Raw genomic sequence first — 13,970 nt, forward strand, 5'->3', positions numbered from 1 at the left:
ATTAGGACAATACACTAAAAGATCTGGAAAATAAATGTCTTTCTTAATGCTAGAAAGATAATAAGCAGGCATCTCTGACTGGGAAAGACACTCCAGAAAGGCCACTTGAGGGCATTTCCTTTTCACACTCAGCATGGGACAGAAGCAGAGTCAAATATGTAAGAAAAGGCATTCCTTTGCATAATTGTGGTTCCAACTTATACAATAACTCAGTTCGGGACCATAAATGATCTGGGATTAAATGAAGATAATGTAATATTGCAGACAGTCATAATTCCTTAGCTAATATACTTGCTGCCATGTATTTTGTAACCAAAGTTTTCAGGTGATTTCACAGCCTTTATCTGGGCAAAGGATAACTATGTTACGGACTACTATTTCTATGTAAGATCTATGGGTCAGTTTCAACTGTTACACAGAGGAAGCTAATGCATCTGATGATAAGAGATAGAACTACAATATATTTACATGTCACATACCGTCAGTTCTGTAGTCACAGTGCCTCAAAATCTATACCACTGTTCTGTAATTATTTTATTACATATGATAGAATTGAGTGATGGAAAATACTCCATAAATGGTGCTTTTTAATAGGAGCCATTACTATATAATGGAATTGGAGTCTTGGTTTATTAAAGAAGAATGTCAACTCTGAAACAGATCGAGCCCATGGCAGCCAACTTCCATTTCTCAAGTTGCCACATAGCTTGGGGATGGGGGAGAGGAGTGGAATGCGAACCAGCCAAAACAAACTATCTTGTGGGAACCAAGGTCGCTCCCAACAGGTACCAGTCAGAGACTGAGACTGGTCATCAAGGAGACACAAGGACACCTATTGAATAATGTGACCTGTGACACTAAGGGAGGGGGAAGTCTCTAACGTTTAACTATGCTGAAACCGCGAGAAATAACTAGAGCTGATTTTAGGATAATCAGTCCTGAAATGATGTACTCAATAAAGCAGATCTTTGAGAAAACAAAGTCTCGGAGTGCTAACCAGTTTGAGTTCATTAATCAGAACTTGACAAAGAGATTCTTTTGTATTTAAATAATAGTGATCTTTCCATTTGCCTTCACATTGCAAGTACATACTTAGAGGTTTGAAATATTATTTTTAAAATTTTGAACTGATACCCTCAGAGTCATCCTGGATGTAACAACAGAACCAAAAGAAAACTGGCCAGATATGATTGCTACAAGATGTGATGGCTGACATACAGTACCCTATCAGTTAGGATTTGTCACCACCTCTCCAGCTGAATGAAGAACCAATTATTTTGAATGTATTTTTTATGTTTTATACTTTTTTATACTTTTTATCTTTTTTTCATCGCGAGGTGAAATACCTTATTTCATATAAATTTTCTCTTCTTACTATACACAAAATTTTTGTAATCCTTGAGTTACAACAGTTCACTTAGCAATCATTCAAAGTTACATCACCCCCAAAAGTACTTATGACACAGTCTCAAAGTTATGAATGTTGCAGCACAACAGCAGTCATTCACCCTTACAACTGATTGCAGAGACACTGCACCAGTCCCCCTGCTATCCCCACCACCACAGGGACCTAACAGGCACTGGATATGTGGAGACTCGCTTAACTTGTGAAGATCTCCATGAACAAGCGAGCTGTTTCCCCTCCAGCCTATCTGCCGCAGTTTCTTTGCCTGCTCCTGGAGCATCAATAGCGGAGCATTAAGACCAGAGGCAGAGTGGGGCGAGCGTGCCCTGTTCAGCCTGACTGACTCACCAAGGCTGCAGGGCACCCAATCTGCTTTTTGAATGCTGGGCAGCTTCAGTGAATCTGAATAAACACAACATCGCATCTCCAAAGGCTTCCAATCTCTGCACCAAAAGACTTTGCTGGGAAAAATGGAGGCCTGCAGAGGTGCGAGTTTGCCCTTCTTCAGCTCTCCGTCCTCTGTTCCAAAAGCTTTTGCAAAGAGGATGGAAGACTTCAGGCTCTCAATCTCATGCTACTTCAGGCCTCCATCCTTTGCAACAAAAGCATTTACAAAGGACCTATGGAGACCCAGTGTGCAGAAAAAGTGGGGGAAGCAATTGTAGGGACCCCAGGGGAGCATGAGGTACCTCAGTGGGTTGGGGAAGGCCTTGAGTGGTCTGAAGCAGGTGGCCTATTCCAGCACTCAGAGCCCCCATGGTCTTCCCCACCCTGAGATACCTCATGTGCAGTTAATGGCCTGTGCATTTGATTAATGAATTTGTTGGGGAAAGCAGGGAAGGGTTAAATCAAATGAACATGATCCAATTAATGAATCCTCAGGTTAAGAATGTAATTGGCAGGCTCTATTACATTTGTAACTTGAGGATTATTGTATAGAGAAAATGGCTGCTGCTGCAATAGGTGTTTAGCATTTGAAGAGCTAAATGTGTATTTGAAATTGTACAGAGAAAAAGAGATACAGAGATAACTGATCAGAAGTGACAAATTAAAAGAGAAAAATAACAGATCACTTACTGAATTTTTGTTTAAAAGATTTTTTGTAAAAGTGGAAGAGGGGAGGGAGAAAAGTCTAGTTACCTAGGAGAAGAATAGTGAAATATACTAATAGCAATCTTGAATGCATTTTTAGAAAGGTTCCTGACCATTCTATAAATTAGTATAAATGTTTGTGCATATAAATTGATCTGTTTGGCAGTGTCATTAATCCCATTTGAAGTTTTAGTCTATTACTAAATAGCTTTCATATATGATGCTTATATGTTGTTATGATCTTTAATATACAAATAGTCCTTGACTTACGACCCCAATTGAGCTTAAAATTTCTGTTGCTAAACAAGACAGTTGTTAAGTGAGTTTTGCCTCATTTTATGGCCTTTCATGCTGTTAAGTGAATCACTAAATTTGTAAAGTTAGTAACACGATTGTTAAGTGAATCTGGTTTCCCCATTGACTTTGCTTGTCAGAAGGTTGCAAAAAGTAATCAAATGACGCTGGAACACTGCAACTGTCATAAATAAGATTCAGTTATTAAGTGTCTGAATTTTGATCAATGTGAACATGCGGATGCTGCAGAAGTGTGAAAAATGGTCATAAGTCACTTTTTCAGTGTTGTTGTAACTTTGAATGGTCACTAAAAGAACTGTTGTAAATTGAGGACTACCTATATACTCATTCTAATTACAGTGGAGGCATGCACACATCTGTAACGCTGAAGAATTTAAAAAAGTTAGATGCTTGTGTTTATTTGGGTTTGGGAGTGATTTTTTTTAAAAAAACCTCTTCAAGTATTATAGACAGGTTAGCAAAATAACTCAGATCTTTCAGCTTGGCAAACAAAAGACATATTAGCTGAATCCCTACGCTCAGTAAATATAAGAAAATAAATTGAGACTTTTATGCTTTTGAGTGACTATAATGAAACAATAGTCCTTCCGACACAAATGATTAAGTCTTAAAAATGACCTTTGAGAAGTCAATTTGACATGAAACAGAATGAATCTCTGTTCATTAGACTAGCAGTGCAGTGACCCCTAAAACATTCATCACTTTCAACCAAGCCAAAATGTAGTTACTTCTTAGAAAAATGCCTATCCCAATTCTGTAAATTTCTTCCTGGTACAATACACAGTCCTATCTGAAACCAAGGAACTGGAACCTGCCTACTGTTCTGAGACTAAATTTCTGGTTATTTTTTATGGCTTGGATTCTAGAGATCATTAATTCTTCATTTAGATGGCAACTTTCCAAGGTGGTAAGAAATTATGGTGAAAAATGCATACATAACTATAAAGTGATTTTCAAAAACAGGGTGACGATTCTGGAGGGAAGGTGATGATGGAAAATGTCATTCTGATCTTATGTATTACTGACAGTGTGATTATTTCAACAGATGTTATTTGAAAGATTCAGCCTATTAATGAAGCATTTGAATTTTGTTGTAGAACATTCTCACAGTTCAAAATGCTGACAGTTGAGCACTTCATGCCTCAAAAAAAGCATTAATATCCAAATTACCTCAAGCTTTATGCATTCTAAATATGCAAAATTCAATTATCTTTTTAAACACCAAATATATGTGGCTGTAACATGTGATTATGATATATACCACTTGTTCTTCAGTGTTTATGTTTGCTCTCAGAATCATTAGAATGAATAGCCTACCCAATTACTACATAGCCTATGCTGTTTGTGGTTATGTGTGCCATAAATGAAATTATTCTAAGAAAAATAGTGAAAAAATAGACTACACATGATCCATATATATCCCATTTTATTTACTTTTGTAAGAGGCTAAAATATTTCAAGTATGATTTAAAAATTATGCATACTGTATGTTCTACTCAATTAAAATGAAGTACCAACTTCATTTTGGTGTTTTTTCCCGAGGGGTAGTTCAAATAAATAAATTTCAGACTCTGGGTTCAGTTATGTTTGAATGAGTTTTAATGAGTTTTAATGTTTTTAATGTTTTTAATTCTTAAATTTTTTTTATAATGATTTTAAATGCATTGTGAGCCGCCCTGAATCTTCGGAGAGGGGTGGCATACAAATTGAATAAATAAATAAATAAATAAATAATAAATAAATAAATAAATAAATAAATAAATAAATAAATAAATAAATAAATAAATACAGTTTGTTAACTGTATCTGAAACAAACTAAAGTTCCTATGATTAAATGTAATGGGAAAATATAGTCTGTTCAAAAGGATATCTAGATATGCCATCTCTGCTGAAGAAGGGAAGACAAACAAAGGTATAGAAGTCTAAAGATTACTACTGTACAATATGACTTTTGAACTAGACTTTGGTTTGCATCTACGATTCAATACCTTTCTACTGAAATTTGTTTTACTAATCACACAACTGTGCTGAACTCACCTACCATAGTGTGTAAAATATGGTTTGTGGCGAGGTTGGTCAACTTTCAACCCTAGTTGCAAGGAATCTCTGAACCACTTCTCTCCCACCCCAGGAGTTCTCTATATTCATGTTTATAATAAGAATGATGCAAATTTACATTTTCCTGCATTATTAAAAAAAGTTGAATGTGTCCCCACCAAAAGTTTAACATTAATAAATAATCATACCCAAGAAAGCCAAGAAAGGGTGGTGGTAGGGAAGCCTTCTCCACTTCTATAGTGTGGCCCCATTCTGCAGTATTGCTAAGCCAGCTGGGGCCACAATGTTTGATTCTCTCTACCTCCATTGCAATCTGAAGTGCTCACCTCTGGTTTAATTGTTTAATATGATGTATAAATATAATCAAATATGGCTTATTCAATAAGCAATAGAATATTAACACAAACCGCCAGGCATTAATTCTTCATGAAAATGCTTTCTTATTTCCTTTAGAATTAGAGCAATGAAATCAAGGAGCATCTGGTTATTCCTCCTATTGCTTGAAGTTTTCATATCAGTGGCTTGTGGATGGATGCAATCAAACTGGAATGGACAATTTTATTCTGATTCTGGGAGGTTAATGCAAGAGGTAAGATAACATTTAAAATTTGCATTTTGGGGTGGGTGGGTGTCGTGCTTCTTCGTTCTTCCCAGTGTACATTTTCCTCTTCAAATTGAGATTTTAAAAAATTATAAGAATGTTAATAATGTCAAAAATTATTAGCAATAATTGAGAACCTGAGCTCCCATATTGTTCAAAAACAAGCTTCCATATTTTAAAACACAAAAGATCAAACTTGTATTCTATGTATTCTTTCTTTCATTCTTTATTCCTGTAGAGGTTGCTGAGCTGTAGCACATAGTCAGTATGGCCAATGGTGAGGGATGCAGAAAGCTGCAGTTCACCAAAATCTCCATCAGTGCTGTAAGAAATTAAGTAGAGCTTACACATGATTCAGTCTTGTGATTTACCAATCACAAATACATAAGGAAATGTTGTCTTCCCCAAAATTGCATAGCATGGTTCTTGATTTTAAAAAATGACATTACATTTCCCATGTCTTAACTCAGAAAAATCATAATATAGCATATTCTAATCTTTGGTCCAGGACTGATTTTCTTACCTTTAAAAAAAGAAACCCAAATCCATAGATTCCCCAACTAGAAATCTCGATTAGTGGAACTGGTAATGATAAACTGAGTTGGGAAATAATAAAATTCAGTCAATATGCTGTTCTACAGTTTGGTGCAGTTCTCTCTTTTGTCCATCCAGTATGCAGGGTATATTCAGTATGTATGTCCAGTTCACATGTGATCCTTTAAAATTATAATGTCTTGATTATTAATTTTTGCTAGGAAGTATCTTGTTGGGATAATGAATGCATTTATTGTATATAAATATAATACAGCCACTGAATTAAATTCTCAGAATAAAAGGCCATCAGCTATTTTCCTCCTTTGTCACATGCATACATTTGTATGTGTGTACGCACATTAATATACTAATGAATTGTTTAAATATCAGTGAAGGCTTTTTCAAGCTGGGGATAAGTGAGATAAAGAAGTTTAAACATGTTAAACTTAATTTTTAAAATCCAGATTATAGAAGGAAAACATCATATTTTTCCTCTCCCATCTTCAATGTATTGTCTAGGATTTGAGACTAGCCATCCAGATTAGGTCCCAGCTCTGAAACACATGTTCTCTTCCCTTAAATTCTTACCAATTATTTATGTGTATTTTTAAAATGTTTAACAGATAACATATTGCAAAATTAGTTCTTTCAACACTAATAGACAGAGAGAGAGAGAGAGAGAGTTGTCCACCCTCTCTTTTGTGCTTAGGAAATAACATGCTGTGATCTAAAGGGTTAGAAGAACTACATAGGGCTGATGGCTTAATTAGTCCAAGATGTCTTTGTGTTATCTCTCTCATTTAACAGAATAGATTAATAGAAATCTTAATGTATTACTTATGAATATACTCCTAATAGCAGTAATACTACTACAGCAGCTATAGCAGCTATATACATTAGCATAATATTTTAAATTCTGTGCCTTGTGAAGGTAAAGGTCTCCCCATTAACAACCTGACATTTGGAAAAGAACAATGTGACTTGAATGAAATCAGTTGCTGAAATGCCTTAGTAAATGATTTAGCTGTAGTTTTTCATATGAAAATTGCACAGAAATATTTATCCATTTGATCTTCTTCTGCAACCCTAAAGTTAATATACAAATTACTTGTTTTGGGTTGATAAAGAGATATACTAAACATGTATGGATGCACTAGTCCACACACTTAACTGTTTAACAAGTGTGAAGTGTATGAAAAATTGCAGCTCTAACTAAATGACCAGTTTTATATTGGTATAGATCAGGGATGGGTTTAGAATAGAATAGAATAGAATAGAATAGAATAGAATAGAATAGAATAGAATAGAATAGAATAGAATAGAATAGAATAGAATAGAATAGAATAGAATAACAGAGTTGGAAGGGACCTTGGAGGTCTTCTAGTCCAACCCCCTGCCCAGGCAGGAAACCCTACACCACTTCAGACAAATGGTTATCCAACATCTTCTTAAAAATTTCCATTGTTGGAGCATTCACAACTTCTGCAGGCAAGTTGTTCCACTTATTAATTGTTCTAGCTGTCAGGAAATTTCTCCTTAGTTCTAAGTTGCTTCTCTCCTTGATTAGTTTCCACCCATTGCTTTTTATTCTACCCTCAGGTGCTTTGGAGAATAGTTTGACTCCCTCTTCTTTGTGACAACCCCTGAGATATTGGAACACTGCTATCATATCTCCCTTATTCCTTATTTTCATTAAACTAGACATGCCCAGTTCCTGCAACCGTTCTTCATATGTTTTAGCCTCCAGTCCCCTAATCATCTTTGTTGCTCTTCTCTGCACTCTTTCTAGAGCCTCAAAATCTTTTTTACATTGTGGCGACCAAAACTGAATGCAATATTCCAAGTGTGCCCTTACCAAGGCATTATAAAGTGGTCTTAACACTTCACGTGATCTTGATTCTATCCCTCTGTTTATGCAACCCAGAACTGTGTTGGCTTTTTTGGCAGCTGCTGCACACTGCTGGCTCATATCTAAATGGTTGTCCACTAGGACTCCAAGATCCCTCTCACAGTTACTATTATTGAGCAAGGTTCTACTTACCTTTACTACTGGTTCTTAACGGGACCACGCACGTGCTTGATCTTCTGCGCATGTGGATGGATCTTCTGCGCAAGCGCAGATCACCCATGATGATGTTGTGGCGAGTGGGTGGAGCCTCCCGATGGTTTTACTACCGGTTCTATAGAACCGTACAGAACCAGGAGCAACCCACCACTGGTATAAATAGAGAGCCTCCCTAAAACCAACCAAATTCTTTTCAATCATAGGTAGCTAGTAAATGCCATCTAAATCATATTTCGCCAATCAGTATAGAATTTTGAGTCTATGTGACTAATATTTCTAGAGGATACCATAGTAGAGAAAATTAAGTTAGAGATTTCTCTTTAAAATACTATATAATGCTTTTTATTTACATCACAAGTTACCTTTATTTTTAACCAAGGCTTTTCTGGCGTATATTATAGAAATAAATAAGTCCTTAACTATCAGGTTTACAACTCAAAAGAATGGAAAAGAAGGTGAGAATAGAGGCTTGAAAAAGGAAAATAAGGCTCCTTTGTTTAATAAAATGAGCAGTACAACTCCTCAGGGAGAGACCCATTCTTTCAGCGGTTCTTAAAATAATCCTACTCCCCTTCTTGTCTGCTTTAATCTCATTACGGTTAATGGAAGCCAGTATTCTAGAAAGCTGAAACAATTCAGGCTGCTATTGATCTGATTTTAGCCTTGTGCTTGATATTTACTTTTGCACAGTAAGAGCTGTAGAATGGAGCCCAGGGGTGAAATCCAGCAGGTTCTGACAGGTTCTAGAGAACTGGTAGCAGAAATTTTGAGTAGTTCGGAGAACCGGCAAATGCCACCTCTGGCTGGCCCCAGAGTGGGGTGGGAATGGAGATTTTGCAATATCGTTCCCCCAGGAGTGGGGAAGGAATGGGGGTTTTGCAGTATCCTTCCCCTGCCATGCCCACCAAGCCACGCCCACCAAGCCACACCACACCACACCCACCAAGCCACACCCACAGAACCAGAAAAAAAAATGGATGGAGCCCATATTAGTAAGGAAAACCTAATGTGCAAATTGGTGAAGAGGAGAGCAATCTTCAAGATTGGTTTGATTATGAGTGAGGGGAAAATTGCTGAGTTCATGCATAATGAGAAATGTTTAACTGTCAGAAATGCCCTGGTTTTTATGTATCGAGAAGGCAAAATTGGTAGGTTCATACATCTCCCTAATGATCAACGATGAAGAGACACGAACCGGCACTGCACACAATGATGTGAATGATCAGATAGTCTTTTAGAGTCACATGGCTGGATCTTGTTATGAACAAAGACATTTCGAAGGCCTTCAGAATTCCAGACAAAATGAGAGAAGCAAGGCTGTGGTGGTATGGACATGTGGCCAGAGCTGATGTGGAATCCATCACAAGGCTCCAAGGCAGGCACTTGCATTCAGCCCAGATGGCCAGCAGCCCCAAGGATGACCGAAAAAGCAATGAATGGATTACCTGCACGACAGCATGCGAGCCATAGGCATATTCCCTGCCAATATTGCGGGCCAGACAAAGTGGTGGGCGAAATACAAAACAGTGGACCCAGTGATATGACAGGAATAACACAAAGAACAAGAAGAAGAAGATACATCTCACTAATTAAAAAAAACTAGACAACCAGGTTGTGTATGAATTAAGGTGCTTAAATTGATTCTTACCTGCTGGTTCTCCATTAAATCTACCTAAGTTTATTTCTGCAGGATGCAAAGTGTTAGCATGGTCAAAAAACATGTCTGGAATGGCAATAGATTAGTTTAGCAGAAAAAAAAAGGTAGAAGGAGAAAGCAGAATATCTTTCCTGCTTTTAATTGCTCAAAACTGACTTTTATTTTCTGGTGAAAGCAGTCATTAGGCTTTTGTTCCCTTTTGATTGCTAGATAAGATCTATGGGCTGAAAAATCTCAAAGCCTTTATGTGTTAAAATTCAGATTTGTGTTGTTTTTCCCCAAAGTGGGAATAGGATTTAGTTCCTGGTATCTCTGTGGAACTGGAATTGGATTATACCTGTTTACAACTTATTTAGGCTAATCTTGAAGAGGATTTAAGTACTTTGTGCTGCATAACCCTATGCAGATCAAACAAATGTAATTATTGGAGATAAACAAAGAACAAGTTGATTATCTTGTTAATTGCTGTAGAAAATCCTGATCCTTTTATTCACCCTGTTTTCTTTCTGCCCAAAGAAAATATCTTCTGTTCTGGTAAAAAACAAAACAAGTGAAGAGTCTTTCTGTCCACACTTTTTTATGCTTTTTAAAGCATAAGTAAGAGAAGGCATTGGTTATGTGTTTTGTTGGAGACTAGGATTATATATCTGTTTCAAAAATGATTTGAAAGAAAGCTTTGGAATCAATAGGACAGGAAGACTTCTTTTAAAAATCACAATTTTTTTCAGGCTCATGCAGAAAATTGAAAAAAGGCATGTTACTTAAAAGAAGTGTTGCACTTGCCCTCACGAGTTCCAAAGTATTATTTCCAAATACATTTTGAAGCCTGCACAGTCATAGAAACTGTCTTTAGAACCTAATAAAATGTATAGATAGTACAATGGGTTTTATTTTTTTATTTTTTTTTTATTTGATTTATATGCCGCCCTTCTCCGGAGACTCAGGGCGGCTTACAATGCGTTAAGCAATAGCCTTCATACTTTTGTATATTTATACAAAGTCAGCTTATTGCCCCCACAAACTGGGTCCTCATTTAACCTATCTTAGAAAGGATGGAAGGCTGAGTCAACCTTGAGCCTGGTAAGATTCGAACCTGCAGAAATTGCAGGCAGCTGTGTTAACAACAGGGTGCATTAAACCACTGTACTACCAAGGCTCTTTTTGTATTTTGTAATGATTTTTGATTTTGGAGATGGGACTAATGCTTAAAATGTTTAAGTTAGAAAAAAAGAAAGTAATAAATATGCTTACTGATTAAAGAAGTGATTTATTAAGAGCCCCAGTGGCACACTGGTTAAAGTAAACTGCCCAAAGAGTGCTGTAAAGTGCTATGGGATAGTATATACTTTATGCCTAAATGTTATGTTTCTTCAGTGTGGATATTCTGGAGCACTGCCTATATAGTTCTTTATTTCCCACCATCATTAATGTTAAAAAATAGTTTATCTTAAAATCTCTGCAATTATTTTTTTAAAATAATGCCTTCTTATCAAATAGTTGTGGGGTTAGATTAGGCAGAGTTTAGAAGCAAGGTCCCAAGACTGGATTAGTCTGTTATAGTAACAGCGCACAGGTATAAGCTATATCTGTTGTCCAGAAATGAATGGTTAGAGAGGCGAAGTATTAACTTTGGATCTGAGATGGATAGGTGATATAAATAAAGATATATAGGCTTGAATCTTAAAGTGTGCAGCTGGTTTCCTTCATACCAACATATTTTCCATTATCTTTGCCTATGAATGTCTGCTTGGGAGTCCTATAATTTCAGTACTGATCTGAGCAAAGTCTGTCGGTTGACCCTTTGTAATGCCTTATATATATTTTTAGCCAACAAACAGAAGTGGGGATTTAATTTTCAGTAATCATCTCAAATTTACTTATAGTTTCTGTGTACCTCACTCTCTAAAATCCTAGGAATTCAACTTGCAGCAATCACCATTTTCTTTGAGACTGATCTGCTTCACCAGTCAGAATAAGTGTATTGTTCTTGCATAGGATATAGTTTTTAATTTATTTTGTTCCTTGTTGTCATTGAAATTGTCATACTCTTCATGATCTTGTCTAGATTTTTCCTCACCTTCCTCTGTTAATCTTTCTACTTTCCCAGCAAACAATCTTTATTTACTCTTGAGCTCAAGAAAGAAAAAGCTATCACCTGCACTTATTCAGTGATATTCAGTGGTAATATCGCAAAGCATATACCATCATTTTACATTTTTTACTTACATAATGTCTATCTCTTTTTTATTTTCAGTTAATGAAGTGTGTAATCTGCATGTCTCAAATTCTCAATATTTCTAAAAAAATTTAAAATGTCCAGCTGTTATTATTACTTATGATTTAGAAATTGCATTCTGTAATGCTATTTTTTTTTTGCAGTTGCTTCACACTGTTGCCTTATATTCCAACTACCATTCCAAGATTATTTTCACAAGTGCTGTTACCAAGCCAAGATCCCTATTCTATAGTATATACATGCATTTTACTTTTTTCATAGATGATGAAATATGGACTTTTCTCTAGCAATTCCACTCTATTTCTTATACCTTGTTGTTCTATCTATGAAGATCATTTTGAATTTTTCTGGAAAAATTCATTTCTGGGGATTGCATCATCTGATAAACATTTGTTCTAGTTTTTTACCTTGTTTAGGAATTCTTACTCTCTTGAACAAACTCTTTTCCCCATCACCATCTCTTGCATATATCATTATTCCAAATTTATTAAAAGGTCCTTCCTTCCTTCTTTTCAAGTCCTAGCCATGCATTTGATTCACTTAGATCTAATTTCCCTTAAAGTTAAGGATTATGCAGTCATTTTCACCATGTTTCTATTACTTCGAATTGCTCATCTCTGTCTACCTGATAGAATTACTTAGTATCAAATCAGGAATAATGACTTCTATCCTATTCTCCACCTTCTCTAGGACAGTTATCAGAAAGTCAACTCGGGAATTTCCTGGAAAGACCATGCTTCTCAGAGTCTGTCCCCCATTTGATGTTGCAGTAATGAAAGTTTTCTGTTGTTATGACTTCACAACCCCCTGAAACAAAATACAGATTGCTTTTTATTGGGAGAGCAATAGAAGACATCAACATCAGTATTATGTTTATTATTGTTTTTCTCTTCATTTTCAGATTTTTTTTTTTAGTGGTACTGAATAGTTCTAGTGTACAACTCAACTCCTTCCAACTCAACTCCTTCTCCCTTCCTAATGCTTTTATTTCTACATTTGCTATATTTCAGTCATGGGAATAATTCCATCATATTTCTGTTCTACCTATTAAATCTTATTACCATTCAGTGCTGAGGGTTCAAGCTCATATTTGTTTTCCAGCCTCTGAGCTTTAGTACTTAAATAGTTGATGGATGTGAACTTTATAGTCAGCCTTATTTCTGATTTTTCTTATGTTATTTAGGAGGCCCCATTTCATCACCATGCCTCTTTTCTGCAAGATACAAAACTTTACTTGAATCCTTCATTTTTTATTTCCACCTCTAACAAGATTCAGTTTACACACACACACACACACACACACACACACACACACACAGTAACTTCACCATGATTTGTCTTTTATGAGTGAAATTCATCAAGTGCCAGCATAATCTAGACACCCCAGACCATTAAGCCAGAAATTAAAGCTATCCTGTTAATATAATTCCCATTGATTCTCTTTTTGTGTCACTGACTTGGAGTATGAATGAGAATACCACCTGAATACTTACGGTTTTGAGTTTCCTTCCAGAATTTTCAAAGACTCTAGTAGTAAGGTTGCAATTGTCCTCTGCAGTATCACTTATCTTCACATGTATCAACAGGAAGGAACAATTTTCATTGGACATGACAGGTCTTATGTATACAACCTTCTTCCTAGCAGAGAGCATGCATTTATTTCAATTGCTTATAATAATACTAACACTCAAGTAAAAGTGAATGTGTTTGAGAAGAACATGAATGTAAAATATATCTACAAAAAAGTAAGGGCGCAATATAATACATACATAAGTATTTATAGGAAAAAATGCAAAATGTGAAATAGATGTATCTACCAATAATCCTCAATTAGCTTTTGATTGTTGTTGTTTTTGTTAGTTGCAAAGTCATGTCCGACCCATCACAACCCCATGGACAATGTTCCTCCAGGCCTTCCTGTCCTCTACCATTCCCCGGAGTCCATTTAAGCTCACGTCTACTGCTTCAGTGACTCCATCCAGCCACCTCATTCTCTGTCGTCCCTTT

The 13,970-nt window shown here is 36.1% G+C and overlaps 1 protein-coding gene across 1 annotated transcript in view; it reads left to right on the forward strand.

The window, feature by feature from the left end:
• Positions 1 to 5,333: 5,333 nt before the first annotated feature.
• Positions 5,334 to 13,970, forward strand: part of FSTL4 (follistatin like 4) — a 447,062-nt gene continuing 438,425 nt past the window's right edge. The window contains exon 1 of the mRNA XM_070933914.1: positions 5,334 to 5,459. Within this exon, the coding sequence (XP_070790015.1) occupies positions 5,334 to 5,459 (126 nt within the window). The remainder of the gene's footprint in view (positions 5,460 to 13,970) is intronic.

Source organism: Pituophis catenifer, unplaced genomic scaffold (assembly GCF_029215685.1).
Source record: "Pituophis catenifer annectens isolate HBS135680 unplaced genomic scaffold, rPitCat1.0.hap2 SCAF_2, whole genome shotgun sequence".
Taxonomy (NCBI): Eukaryota; Metazoa; Chordata; class Lepidosauria; order Squamata; family Colubridae; genus Pituophis; species Pituophis catenifer.